Below are 15059 nucleotides of genomic sequence, written 5' to 3' on the forward strand. Positions count from 1 at the left end.
AGGAGGTACACATTCACCCCTATAGGTGACAAGCTGCAATTCACTAGGTGTGGTCCTTAAAAAAAAAGGGTGGAGGGGACTGGAGAAAAAAAAGAATGAATGAGTATATGCTAGAAGAAGAGATTGTAGAAGGCAACCAATCTTAGGGGGAAATATATTTATGTGGATATAGTATAAGTAGATAGATAGATAGATAGATAGATAGATAGATAGATAGATAGATAGATAGATAGATAGATAGATAGATAGATAGAACTCAAAAAGAAGCCAATGAAAGAAGAAAGTATCGAAGTGTCAGATTTCAAAAATACTTAAAAATCCTGAGAGGAGTCATTTGGAGACTAGCAGACATGAGCAGCTAAGGTTGCAGTTGTAGAGTGATTGTTCCACGCCGACTGATGCCACCAGAATCTACTTCCCTTGGTCTCTTTGAGGCATAGACATATCATAAGCATATACACTGTTGTCCAGACACCACCTGGTGCCTCAGCTTCCAAAAATTGTATGTAGTGACTGACACTGAAGGAGAATCACAGGACACCAAGGCCTCTAATAGATAGGGGGTTATGTAGTGGAGCAAAGCCATATGATTTATGATAAATGTTTTCTAATTAAAATATAGATGTCTTCTGTTTGCCTCTTAAACCCTGGTTGTCAGATAAAAGCGCTATTTTATCACTTCCTGCCCTCATTGCAGTTCCCTTGTCTGACTTAACCATTTATTTTAACAGACTAGATATGAAAGAAAACAAAAATACGTCCCTGGACACCGTGCTGACAGAATTCATTCTCCTGGGCTTAGCACACCCTGAAAATCTAAAGATCTTCCTTTTCCTAGTCTTTCTCGTCATTTACATCCTGACTCAGCTGGGAAACCTCCTCATTCTGCTCACCGTGTGGGCTGACCCAAAGCTCCATGCACGTCCCATGTACATTCTTCTGGGAGTACTATCATTCCTGGACATGTGGCTGTCCTCGGTCATTGTTCCTCGAATTATTCTCAGTTTCACTCCTGCTAGTAAGGTAATCCCGTTTGGGGGCTGTGTGGCTCAGCTGTATGCCTTTCACTTCCTGGGCAGTACCCAGTGCTTCCTCTACACCCTCATGGCCTATGACAGGTACCTGGCCATATGCCAGCCCCTCCGCTACCCTGTGCTCATGAATGGAAGATTATGCACCATCCTTGTGGCTGGAGCTTGGATAGCTGGCTCCATCCATGGCTCTATCCAGGCCAGCCTGACCTTCCGCCTGCCCTACTGTGGACCCAATGAGGTAGATTACTTTTTTTGTGACATCCCTGCAGTACTGAGACTGGCCTGTGCTGACACAACTATCAATGAGTTGGTGACATTCGTGGACATTGGGGTAGTGGCTGCCAGTTGCTTCATGTTGATTCTGCTCTCCTATGCCAACATAGTCCATGCCATCCTGAAGATTCGCACTGCGGATGGGCGGCGCCGGGCCTTCTCCACCTGTGGCTCCCACCTGACAGTGGTCACAGTCTATTATGTCCCCTGTATTTTTATTTATCTCAGGCCAGGCTCAAAGAGTCCCTTGGATGGGGCAGTAGCTGTATTTTACACAGTTGTCACACCATTGCTGAACCCTCTCATTTACACACTGAGGAACCAGGATGTGAAGTCGGCTCTGAAGAGAATAACAACAGGTCGAGGAACCACAAGTGAAAAGTAACTTGCTTTAGACTCAGGGACTACTTATGTCATTGTCACCACCACTCATGACAGCTACTAACTACTGCATTTGGCAAACTTTCAACAAACATATTAATTTAGCTGAATTGAACATAATTCTACTAGGAAGATATTCCTGGTGCTCTATTTAACCTCAAAACAATTGACTGGAGCTGTTTTACACTTTTCTGACCTTCCTCTCAGGAGAGAACACATTCAAAGACAGGAACAAACCTCATCTAGGAAGAGAGAGACTTACTCTAGGCAAATATTTTAGAACAAAATAGCTAATTCTGTCTCATCACCCTTTATGCATTTGCCTCACCACTAATGTCCAAGTCTCTCAGCATTCAGGCTTTCTTAGTTATGTCAGGGAAAGTCATCCTTCCAAGTATTTGCTTTGAATATGTCTCCACTGTCTAGATCTTCCAGTTTGTCACTCTCCACATGCAGCCAATCACCAAACCCTGTTTACTTTGCCTCAGAGATGTCTCTCTGTCTTCTTAAATCCTAGTCTATCCCATCCTCAACCATCCTGCCTTTTAGTTCTTTCTGAAACCCAGAACTAAAAAATGTCATTCCTCTCATTAGGAATGCCCACAACTAACTGAAAATAAAAGCAAACTTATTCACTTAAAATACAAAATGAGACTGGAGAGACAAAGGGCTGAGTGCTGCTTTTTTTGCTGGAGGCCCTGGCTCAATCCCTGGGTACCACATGGTACCCTGAACACTACCAGATATGATGTTCAAGTACAGGGTAGGAGTCGTACCCCCTGTGCATTGCCAGGTGTGACTCACAAAACCTTCCCTAAGCAATTGGAAACAGGTTAACAGGATGAACACCTGCTTTACCTGCTCAAGGCCCTGGTTTGATGTCCAGAACCACCAGGGACAACTCCCAAACACAGATCTTGGAATAGCGCCTGAGCGCTACTGTGTATGGCCCAAAACCAGTAGAATATATAAAAGGAAGTGCAAAATTGAGGTTAGGGATGTGGCTCAGGAGTAGAAACCTTGCTTTGCATGACAAGACTCTGGGTTCTATACCCAATACTTAAAAAAAAAAGTGTAAATGCAAAATTCCCCATAAATTAATCCCAGCATGTCTCATTTCCAAAGCCTCATTAACTCTCCTGTCCCTATTAACTTACTTGCCTAAACGTTATCTTTTCCTGACTCTGAGTTTTTATGTAAGCTATTCCTGTATCAGAAACACCCATCTATCATCTCCCCAGTGGTAAACTGATGTATTATGCTTCCTTTAAAGTCTAGGGGGAAAATCCTATTCCTACAAGAAGCCTTTCCCCGTTCTCCCACTGGGAACTGAAATCCTTCTGTATTCTTACAGACTTTGAATTTTATTACAGAATTTGTTACAGATTGGAACTGTATTATAACATAGATCTGAGTCCCTAGAGAACAAAAAGAATGCTCTACTAGGGTCAGAGTATAATACAGAGAGAGGGTGTTTGCTTTACACGCAGCCAACCAGGGTTCAATACCCAGCACCAAGTATGTCCCCAGAGCTCCTCCAGCGGTAATCCTTGATCACAAACAACAACAACAACAAAATGTTTCTATTAATGCTTGTCTCTAGCTCCTTTCCCCCTAACCCTACTCAAAGATGCTATAGTGGAAACGGCTGTTTGCCAACAGAAGATCCATTCTCCCCTTCCCTAGCCAGAGCTATAGCTGGAACATCTGGAACATGACTTTCCTCTGGTGACTATCTCCCAGACCCACATGAAACCATGTGTAGTAATATACCTAAGTTTTCCCAAATTGAATATGCAGACAATTATTTTTATATAACACTTCCAAGTCTGGTTTCAAAACGAACACAAGAACATGTCTACTTTGTTTTCCTGCCATGGACTGGGATAGCATATTATTAATACCCAGCTCTATGAACAGAATCTTGTTACAAGTGGAGTCAAGTCACCTGTCAATCTGCAACCCACCTCAACTTTTTTTTGAGGGGGGTTGGAGGCTCTGTTGGGGTTTTTAGGAAGTGAGGCACACCTGATAGTGCTTAGTGCTTACTTCCAGTTCAGTCAGGGATCATTCCTGGTGGACTACATGAGTGTTGAGGACCGAACCCAAGTTGGTCACAGGCAAGGCAAGCTTACTACCCACAGTACCCTCACCTCCGAATTTTAATTTCACTAGGAAATTCTTTCTAACTACATATAGATTATCCAAGAAATACAGAAAATTTTTGGTCTGTAGCCACAATGCCAAATAGTCAAAAATCCACAAATTGGGGCTGGAGTGATAGCACAGCGAGTAGAGCATTTGCCTTGCATGCGGCCGACCCGAGTTCTATTCCCAGCATCCCATATGGTCTCTCGAGCACTGCCAGGAATAATTCCTAAGTGCAAAGCCAGGAGTAACCCCTGAGCATTGCCGGCTGTGATCCAAAAACAAACAAACAAAAAAATCCACAAGTCACCTAGTCAGTAATTCAGGGGTCCATCAGTTAATCAAACAATGTCTTTCTGACTAGTCCAAGGTAGTGTAAATGGCCATGATTTATCCCCTGTGAACTGCCCTAGTCTTAACTGGAGAAATAATGAAATATTTTTAAAAAGTTGGAGGGCCAGGAAGATAGTTGAAAGTGCCAGTATGTATGCCAAAGCCCCAGGGACTACATAGTCCCCAAAGAACAGTGTCAGAGATAATCTCTGAGCATCATTGAGAGTGGTTCAAAATAAATAAGCAAATAAATAAAAACTTGAGGACAGAGGTCTCAATTACAGGCCAGTATGAAGACAAGGAATAATGAGTCCTCACAAAAACTTAAACACCAAGCAAATATGTTATATCATTTACTAACAGTTTTTCACCCATTTATTCATTTATTTATTTTTACTGATAATTTTTACTTTTATTGTTCAAAGAGCTATTTTAAGTACAATAACTCTTCAATGACACAAGACTTCCTTTTCTTCAAAATTAAATATTAAACTTTAATTAAAACGTGATAATAAAGTCAAATTCTAATTTCTTTATGTAGTCAATAAAATGAAATTAAGAAAAAAGAGGATTTTTTTCTTTTCAATTTTTTATTAGTGAATCACCGTGAGGTACAGTTACAGGTTTATAACTTTTTGTGCTTGTGTTTCAGTCATACAATGCTCAAGTACCCATCCCTCCACCAGTGCCCATTCTCCACCACTAATGATCCCAGTATCCCTCCCACCCACCCCCCACCTCATCCCCCCCACCCCACCCCACCTCTGTGGAAGGGCATTCCCTTTTGTTCTCTCTCTCCTTTTGGTTGTTGTGGTTTGCAATAGAGTTATTGAGTGGCCATCATGTTCGGTCTACAGTCTACTTTCAGCACACATCTCCCATCCCTAGCAGGTCCTCAAACCACCCTTTACCTGGTGTTCCCTTCTCTATCTTAGCTACCTTTTCCTCCAGCATGTGAGGCCAGCTTCCAAGCCATGGAGCCAACCTCTGGTACTTTTCTCTACTGTTTTTGGGTGCTAGTCTCCCATTCTGTTAATTTATATTCCACAGATGATGCAATCTCTCTATGTCTGTCTCTCTCTTTCTGACCCATTTCACTTAGCATAATACTTTCCATGTTGATCCACTTATATGCAAACTTCATGACCTCATTTTTTCTAACAGCTGCATAGTATTCCACTGTGTAGATGTACCAAAGTTTCTTTAACCAATCATCTGTTCTCGGGCACATGGGTTTTTTCCAGATTCTGGCTATTGTAAACAGTGCTGCAATGAACATTCAAGTGCAGATGTCATTTCAACGATACTTTTTTGCCTCTCCGGAGGAGACACCAGAAGTGGTATTGCTGGGTCAAATGGGAGTTCAATTTCTAATTTTTTGAGAAGCATCCATACTGTTTTCCAAAAGGGCTGAACCAGTTGGGATTACCACCAGCAGTGAAGGAGAGTCCCTTTCTCCCCACATCCATGCAAACAGCGGTTGCTTTTGTTCTTTTGGATGTGTGCCAGTCTCTGTGGTGTGAGGTGATATCACATAGTTGTTTTTATCTGCATCTCTCTGATGATTTGTAATGAAGAGCATTTTTTCATGTGCATTTTTGCCATTTGTATTTCCTCCTCAAGAAAGTTTCTGTTCATTTTTATCACCTCATTTTCTGATGGGGTTGGATGTTTTCTTCTTGCAGATTCCAACCAGTGCCTTGTATATCCTTAATATCAATCCCTTATCAGATGGGTATTGAGTGAATATTCTTTCCCATTCTGTAGATTGTCTTTGTATTTTGGTCACTATATCTTTTGTGGTGCAGAAGCTTCTTAGTTTAATATAGTCCCATTTGTTTATCTCTGTTTCCACTTGGTTGGTCAGTTGCATGTCATATTTGAAGGTACCTTTAGTCTCAATATCGTGGAGGGTTCGACATTGAAGCTACAGGTATCTTCAAAGAGGACTCGCCACTGACCAGGCAAGTGGAAACAGAGATATACAAATGGGACTACCTTAAACTGTGAAGCTTCTGTACCTCAAAAGATACAGCGACCAGAATATGAAAGAGAGCAAAAGGGAAGGCCCTGCCACAGAGGTGGGGTGGGGTGAAGGGGACATGGTGGGGGTTGTGGGAGGGATGCTGGGACCATTGATGGTGGAAAATGGGCACTGGTGGAGGGATGGGTACTCAATCATTGTATGACTGGATCATAAGCATGAAAACTTGTAAGTCTGTGACTTTATCTCATGGTGATTCACTAATAAAATAAATATAAATAAATAAATAAAAATATCGTGGAGGGTTTTGCCGACCTTGTCTTGAATGTATCTTATGGATTCTGGTCTGATGTTGAGGTCTTTAATCCATTTTTATCTGACTTTTGTGCATGGTGTTAGGTCGAGGTCTAAGCCCATTTTTTTGCATGTGGTTGTCAGTTATGCCAGCACCATTTGTTAAAGAGACTTTCTTTGCTCCACTTCACATTTCTTGGTCCCTTATCAAAGATTAGATGTTCATACATTTCAGGTTGTGTGTAGGAATATAGCACCCTGTTCCATTGGTCTGCAGCTCTGCCTTTGTTCCATTACCATGCTGTTTTAATTGTTACCGTTTTATAGTAGAGTTTGAAGTTGGGGAGGGTGATGCCTCCCATCCTCTTTTTCCAAAGAATTGCTTTAGCTATTCGTGGGTGTTTGTTAGTTTCTCACCCATTTAGATGTATGACGTCTGTTCTTTGCAAACTTTATATTGTGGTAAAGTACACATAATATCGCATAAACATAAACATTTTTAAGAGCACAGTTCAGCAGTAGCAAATACTTTAACATTGCTAAACATCCATTAAATAATTTAGATTCCTTTTATTTTTTTGTTCTGGTTTTATTGCTGTCATTTGAATTTCTAGTATTATGTTTATAGGTATGTTGAAGGTCGATAGCCTTGTCATTCTCCTAATCTTAGAGGAAAAGCTTTCAACTTTTCACCAGTAAGCATTCATAGTGAATTTTGTCAAATGCTTCTTTCTGAATCTATAAAAATGACCCTGTAGTTTTTATATTTTATTTCACAATATAATATGCATTTATTTATTTGCATATGTTAAACCACCCTTGCATTCCAGGATGAAACCAATTATAATGGATTATGACCTTGATATGCCTCTGGATTTAGTTTGCTAGTATATTGTTGACAATGTTTGGTTTATTTTCCTCAAAGAATTGCCCTATCTTCTTTACTTATATTATAATATGGACTTGATATCCAGGTACTACTGGCCTCATGAATCATACTCTCTTTGGTTTTTTTTCTAAGAGTTTGAAAAGGATTCTCATCAATTCTCTCCTTTTTTTTTTTTTTTTGCTTTAGGAAGCCACACCTAGTGGTGTTGAGGGGTTACTCCTGGCTCTGTGTTCAGGGATCACTCCTGGTGGCAGGCTTGGGGGATCATATGGGGTGACAGAGATTGAACACAGGTTAGTCACATGCAAGGCAAACACCTACCATATGAACTTATGGCTCCAACCCCAATTATCTTTTTTTAAGTGCTAATTAGAATTCACTAGTGAACCATGTAGTCCTGGACTACTGGTTGGTGTGTGTTTGTTTGTTTGTTTGTTTGTTTGTTTGTTTGTTTGTTTGTAGAGCCAGGGATCTATAAACATGCAGGTCCTCACACATGCTAGACATTAAACTACATTCCCCAGCCCTGACTGGCTTTTGGTTACTGATTCAGCCTCCCTACTAGTAATTTGTTTATTTATGTCTTCTCCATCTTTTTTTCAGTCTTGGGGTTTTATGTATCTAGAAATTTATTCATTTTCCTAGATTTCTTGAGTTGCTGTTCACACAATAATTCTGTAGTATCAATTATTGTAATACTACTTGTTATTCTGCAGTATCATTTCTTATTTCTTCTTTCATTTTTTAATGTAGTGAATACTTTATTTTATTGGTTAATCAGATGAAAATGTCAATTTTGTTTATTTTTGCAAATAAATAAATCTTATATATTAGTCTTTTCCACTTGTTTCTGATTCTCCATATCGTTTTTCCTACTCTATTCTATTTTACATTATTTTCTTCTGCTAGTGTGGGTTATTTTTCCTTTTTTTTTTAATCTAATTCCTTAGGCAAACATTAGGCTATTCATTTGGGGCTGGAAAGAATGTATAGCAAGTAGGGCATTTGCCTGGCACCCCATATGGCCCCCTGATGCCCTCCAGGAGTGAGCCCTGAGCACAGAAGAGTATATCCCTTCCACAAATAAGTTAGGTTGTTTGAGGTTAAGCAATAGTACAGTGGGTAGTGCACTTGCCTTGCACGGAGCTACCCTGATTCAATCCCTGGCATCCCATATGGTTTTCTAAGCCTGCAGGGATGATCTTTGAGCAAAGAACAAGGAGTAAACTTTGAACACTGCTGGCTGGACCAAAAACAAGAGAGACAGAGAGAGAGAGAGAGAGAGAGAGAGAGAGAGAGAGAGAGAGAGAGAGAAATCAAAGGGCTGGGGATATGTATCAGGAGGCCCAAGTGCAAAAAAGCTCAGCAGCACACTGTTCCCCAGGAACTATACACTGTGGTTCCCATGCACTGATCTGGGAGGAGCCCGCCAGACGTGGCCTAACAACAAACAGCAAACAAAAGTCATCCTCCAGGCTGTCGAGATACCTCAAAGGGCTAGTGCAATGCTTTGCATATGGAAAGCTGGCTTCCATCCCCAAGTTTTAAGCCAAGTATAGGCCTGCAGCACCTTTTAATTATTTTTTTGTTTTTCATTTTGAGGTATGTTTTGAAAACAAAGACAAAAAAATCACTGCTCAAGGAGCAGGATTTAAAAGACTATAGATGGTAGTTGTTCTGGAAGACTCCTCATGTCCCTCTCAACCTGAGATTCTATGCTTTTTCTAGTCTATGCAAATCTATCTTAGCAATTAAAAAAGTATGAGTACTATAAAATAAGTACCATAAAATGTTCAATAAGAAAGTATCTTTTCAACAATGATAACCACATTAGTGGGTTTTTTTCCCTTCTTTTTATGGGTGGTGGAGTAGACTGGTTTTTGAGGTGCTCAGGGCCTACTCCCAGCACAGTGCTTGGAGGCACTCCCAGGAGTGCTCAGGGCATCATGAGGTGCTAGGAACAGAACCTGAGCTTCCCACTTGCAATGCCTGTACTTCAGCCCTTTGTGCTATTGGGCCCAATTTTTCATTTCTTTTTTTCCCAATTTGTTTTGGGAAACATGAAATCATCAAGAAGTTCTGCTAAGCCTCAGAGACTCCGTCCCTACTGATATTACAAAATCGGAAAAAGCAAAACACTAAAATAGTTTCCCAGGAAATAAGGCATGGATATTGGTCTTGTCTAATTATGGAGTACTATTATAATATTCCCCAAGCTAAAGATCTCACATACTGTAATTGACTCCAGGGAAAATAAGACTAACTTAAGAATACAAGAGAGACCCACCTAAGTGTTTACTTTCAATGGGAACCATAATTTCCCCCAGTTCAGTAGGAAAGTGGAAAAAAATGTCAACAATCAAGAAAAGGATAAATCAAGTTTCAATTGTTTGATCCTCCATTTCAGCCCAGAAAAAAAAAACTGCCTAACTAGTGGGTCCAGAGCAAAAACACAACGGTTAAGGTACTTGCTTTGCATATGGCTCACTTGGAGTTCGATCCTCCGCATCCCTTGAGCCCTGCCTGGAGTGATCCCTGAACACAAAGCCAGGAATAAGACCTAAATACCACTGGGAGTAGCCCAAAAATCAAAACAAAACCTGCCTAATTGGGTCTTCTGCCATGAGTTCTTTATAACTTCTACACACCCCATGGGATCCAAAATCATAGAGATATCATTAGGAACAAATTTAAAACCTTGTGACACCTCCCATTTGAACCTGATTCTCCCCCAAGTTTCTTCTGCCATTTTCTGGAGTTAGATGTCACATCCAAGACTGATCCATAAGTGGAAAAAGACTGAAGAAAGAGAAAGGTATTTCCAAATACAGATGACCACTGAGTAAGTTGCAAGGGTTTCTCCAATCTTAGTCACTCCGTCTCCCAATGCTGTTCCTCATACCTTTCAATATATATCTCTTTCTTCTCTTATAGAATTTTTTTTATTACTTGCTAAGTCTAACTCTGCAGCTACCATTTAGTTTAGCTTCCATGTGAACATCAGGATGACACAACCTCCTTGAGTCTTTTGTTGGCAACATCTGGCCCCACAGCTACCTTCTTTGAGAGCTTCACTCACTGGCTGGCTTTAAGGCCGAGACGAAATAGCGAGCACATCTTATTGTTTTGTGGTGACTCGGTCTTTACTCCCAGCTGTTTGTCCCTTTCTAAGTCCCTTCTCCCACTGGTAAAATAGATTATTCACAGCTCAAATTTTGTTTTGTTTTGTGTCAACATTTCTTATTGATTGAGGTTCTGTTCTTTCCAACACTGCTAATGATGGTTTCCCGTGCACATATTTCCAATACCACACAAGAGTCTCTCCCTGCTCAAATCATCAAGGAGTTTGTAAATAATATGATTTCTTGAGTTAGTGGATAGTTTAAATGGTTCTACATATTGCTGATAAGAGTTTCTATTTTAGGGGCTGGAGAGATAGTACAGCGGGTAGGGCATTTGTCTTTCACGTGGTCAACCTGGATTCAATCTCTGGCATCCTATAGGGTCCCCCAAGCACCGCCAGGAGTAGCTCTGAGTGCAGAGCCAGGAGTAACTCCTGAGCATCGCTGGGTGTAACCCAAAAAGAAAAAAAAAAAGTTCCTATTTTAGTGAAATCTTTAGCTTTATTAATTTTATTTCTCAGATTTTACAACTCAAAATTTTCTCATCTCACTGTATCTAAATCTGTATTCACTCTAACGTTCTTTTCTTAGGGTGGTTTTCAGTTTTACATACCTAGTTGTATCATTCATAGAATGCAATAGATTCTAGGTTTTCCAAATATTTGGAATACTTTTACTAAACTAAAAAAAGTACATGTTGGGTGCATTTTTTTAGCAAATGATTTTTTTTCTTACTCTTCCCATTTTATTCATTGTTTGATTGCTTTTGTTGTTGGCCCAATAACCACTTTTTAATATTTTTTTCTAATTAAATGCTTTATTCAGTTTCAAAAGAAAAATTATTAAATTCCGTCTTTCCTAACAGCAAGAAAAACACATTTATTCTAGAATTATAAAACTCACAGAGTCAGGGGCTGGAGAGATAGCACAGCGGGTAGGGCGCTTGCCTTGCATGCGGCCGACCCGGGTTCAAATCCCAGCATCCCATATGGTCCCCTGAGCACGGCCAGGGGTAATTCCTGAGTGCAGAGCCAGGAGTAACCCCTGTGCATCGCCAGGTGTGACCCAAAAAAGCAAAAAAAAAAAAAACTCACAGAGTCAGAAAGCAGATCTTCTTAATTATTTTTTTATTTATTTTTTAATATAATTTTTTATTTTATTTTATTTTTTTTATTTATAATTTATTTATTTTTAATTAGAAAATCACCGTGAGGGTACGGTTACAGATTTATACACTTTTGTGCTTATACTTCCTTCTTAATTATTTTTTAATGGCCATTAGAGATATTGATGAGTTACATATGCAATTTGGGCATTGTGTAAAGCAAATGCATCTGATAAAATAGGGTCAAATCTATATCCTTTGCCTCATTAGAAAAGGTTTCTAATCCCCTATGAAAATGTATCACCATTGAAAATAATTGAAAATAATTTTTCAATGGTCAACATTATAAATTTAGAGTCAATTTGTATCCACGTAACTGATTCCTATCTTTTTTCAAATATGCTTGTACTAAAAGAGTTTTACATTTGATATCTGGTCACAGTTCAAAAGAAAAATGCATCAATAACTAAACAGACTACATCACTGTAAAAAATATAAATATACATGTATATACACACATATTATATGCTAAGACCCTGGAAATTATTATATTTTTAAGAAATACAGAGTGATAGAATAATAATAAAATGAAATTAACAACTTCAGAGTCACAGTAACAAAATGTGATTCTTATATGATTAGTATAGAAATTATAGTATATAGTATATATAGAAATTATAGTATTGTATAGAAAGTATAGAAATTATACTTAAGGGGAGGGAGCAATAAAAAAATTAATTTAACTACAACTTAGTTTAGAAATAAATAGCATCCAGTAACAGGGGCAATGACTAAAAGGGCCAGAGAACATTCTTTGCTTGTCTGAACCCTATGTTAATCTCTGCACTGCGTAGTCCCCCAAGAACTGCTGGGAGTAACCCCAAGCAAGCGCCACTGAGCACTGGGCAAAAACCAAAAAAATAAATTAATCAAAATAAGACAACTCAGAGACATATCTGTGATATTAATGAATCAGAATTGTACAGGAGTATTGATGCAATAAATGTTAAACTTACTGCCTGGAGAGCTATAATAATAAGAGAAGTACAAGGAAAAAGATCATGAGAGATCACAGCTAAAAGGAAGTTGTCCTATTAATCTTCACAACTACATGGGCAGAATAAAGTTGTTAAACAAAGTAAATTTAACTACATCTATAGTAGAAGTACACCTAATAAAGACAGTATTGGAAGGTTATTTCATTTCCTTCATCTCTCTTAGTAATATAGCTTTAAAAATTATGATCAATGATAGAAAAATCAAAAATACTATTCTCTCTGCTTTAATAAAACACAAATCAGCACACATATGTGGACTATATCTACAGATATAGTCCCTATCTACAGAAAAATTTTCCCAGAGAATAATCCAGAAACAAAGAATGTTCCCTAATGCAAATGAGGAGAAAATGTAGAAACAAATGAGAAAAGGTAATTAGGGAACTCAAGTTAGAAAACTTTTGAAATGACCAGAGAGATTGAACAGGGGCCAAGGCACTTGCCAGCCCCAGGCATGTAGCCAACCCCAGTTCAATCTCAGCATTGTTTATGGTCCGCCAAGCACCACCAGAGTGACCTCTGAGGGGCTGGAGTTATAGCACAGCGGGTAGGGTGTTTGCCTTGCACGCGGCCGACCCGGGTTCTAATCCCAGCATCCCATATGGTCCCCTGAACACCACCAGGGGTGATTCCTGAGTGAAGGGCCAGGAGTAACCCCTGTGCATCGCCGGGTGTGACCCAAAAACAAAACAAAACAAAAAAAAACAGAGTGACCTCTGAGCACAAAGTCAGAAGAAGCCCTTGTTCAGGGGCCAGAGCAATAGTACAGGGGTAGAGCATTTTGCCTTGCTCATGGCTACTGGATTTGATTTCCAGCATCCCAAATAGCCCCCAGGGCTTGTCAGGAGTAATTCGAGTGCAAAGTCAGGACTAAGCCCTGAGCACCGCTGGGTGTGACACCCCCACACACACAAAAAAAAAGCCACTGTACACTGCCAGGTATGATCCAAAAAAAACAAAAAAAGAAAATTGTGTGATGGTGCTGGAGAGAGAGTTCAGGGAATGGGATACTTGCCTTGCATGCAACCAATCTGAATTCTATCCCCAACACCCCATATGATCCCCTGAGACTACCAGGAATTATTCTTGAGTGCAGAGCCAGGAGTAAGCCTTGAGCACTGCCGGGTCTGGCCAAAGAAGGGAAAGGGAAGAGGAAGGGGAAGGGAGAGGATAAGGGAGAGGAGAGGACAGAAGAGAAGACAATAGGAGAGGAAGAGAGGGTAGAGGTGAAGGGGAGGAGAGTAGGAGGGGAGCGGAGTGGAGGGGAGGGGAGATGGAAGGGGTAGAGAAGAAATATCCCTGGCCATATCCCTGAATATATATACATATATGTATGTATGTATGTATGTATGTATGTATGTACGTACATACATGTATATGTGAGGCTCTAAGTTTGGTCTCTGAGACCATATGGCCCTGAACTGTCAGGTCCACACTGTCAGCAAATTGACCTCTAGGCTTCTCAACACCGCTAGGTGTGGTCCATATAAAAATGTTTTAAAACAAATAAATTAGAGGGGTTAAATTTTGAAAGGAAATACAGTAAAACTTCATCAATGTCCCCCCTACAACTCAATGTAAACTGAGTTGTATCTGAAGGCAAGATTGTAGTATTCTATTCCTTTAGCTCAAGTACATATTTTACCAGGTGTAATTCACTGAGACAAATTGCAAAGCAAATTAAGTGTACTCTATCAAACTCCCTTTTCTCTGTTTCAAAATTCAGATATATACATGGTCCCTAATTTGATTGCTAGAGACCTTGATAGTTATAAGTCATCCTGTGCAGTAGACACACCATTTCAGTGATGGGAATGAGACCTCCCACTGGAAATCAACAGCTTTGTTGTTTGGCTTACCAGTCTCTCAGGCATTTGAGTGGAATTGATTTCCCAGAGTCTGATTTCTCTAGACATGTCTGATCAAATCAGCTTTCTAGAGATGCAAAATTTAAACCCAATAGTAGACTTTTCCATTCCATAAACCTAGAGCATTTCTTGACAACTAGACAAGAGAATGCACTTGAGCTCATGCAAACTTGCACCACTGTTGCACAATCAAGAATTTCTCAAGAGGGGCTGGAGCGATAGCACAGCGGGTAGGGCGTTTGCCTTGCACGCGGCCGACCCGGGTTCAAATCCCAGCATCCCATATGGTCCCCTGAGCACCGCCAGGAGTAACTCCTGAGTGCAGAGCCAGGAGTAACCCCTGTGCATCGCCAGGTGTGTCCCAAAAAGAAAAAAAAAAGTTGTAATTAGGGGCTAGAGCAATGGTACAGTGGGTAGAGCATTTGCCTTGCACATGACCAAACTGGGTTTGAACCCCAGCACCCCGTATGGCTCCCCAATCCCACTAAAAGTGATCCTTAGGAAAAAAAGGAGTGATCCTTGAGCACAGAGCAAGGAGTAAGCCCTGAGCACGGTTGAGTGTTACCAAAA

At 40.1% G+C, this 15059-nt stretch overlaps 1 protein-coding gene across 1 annotated transcript; it reads left to right on the top strand.

The window, feature by feature from the left end:
- The first annotated feature begins 738 nt into the window (after positions 1-738).
- LOC101552097 (olfactory receptor 10G2-like) lies at positions 739-1692 on the top strand. Its single transcript, XM_004609698.2, has one exon. The coding sequence runs from the start codon at positions 739-741 to the stop codon at positions 1690-1692; it is 954 nt and encodes a 317-aa protein (XP_004609755.1).
- Positions 1693-15059: the final 13367 nt, after the last annotated feature.

This window comes from Sorex araneus, chromosome 3 (assembly GCF_027595985.1).
Source record: "Sorex araneus isolate mSorAra2 chromosome 3, mSorAra2.pri, whole genome shotgun sequence".
In the NCBI taxonomy this organism is placed as follows: domain Eukaryota; kingdom Metazoa; phylum Chordata; class Mammalia; order Eulipotyphla; family Soricidae; genus Sorex; species Sorex araneus.

Excerpts from the sequence above, each read along its gene's own strand:
- LOC101552097 (XM_004609698.2), top strand. The coding sequence starts at position 739 with ATGAAAGAAAACAAAAATACGTCCCTGGACACCGTGCTGACAGAATTC.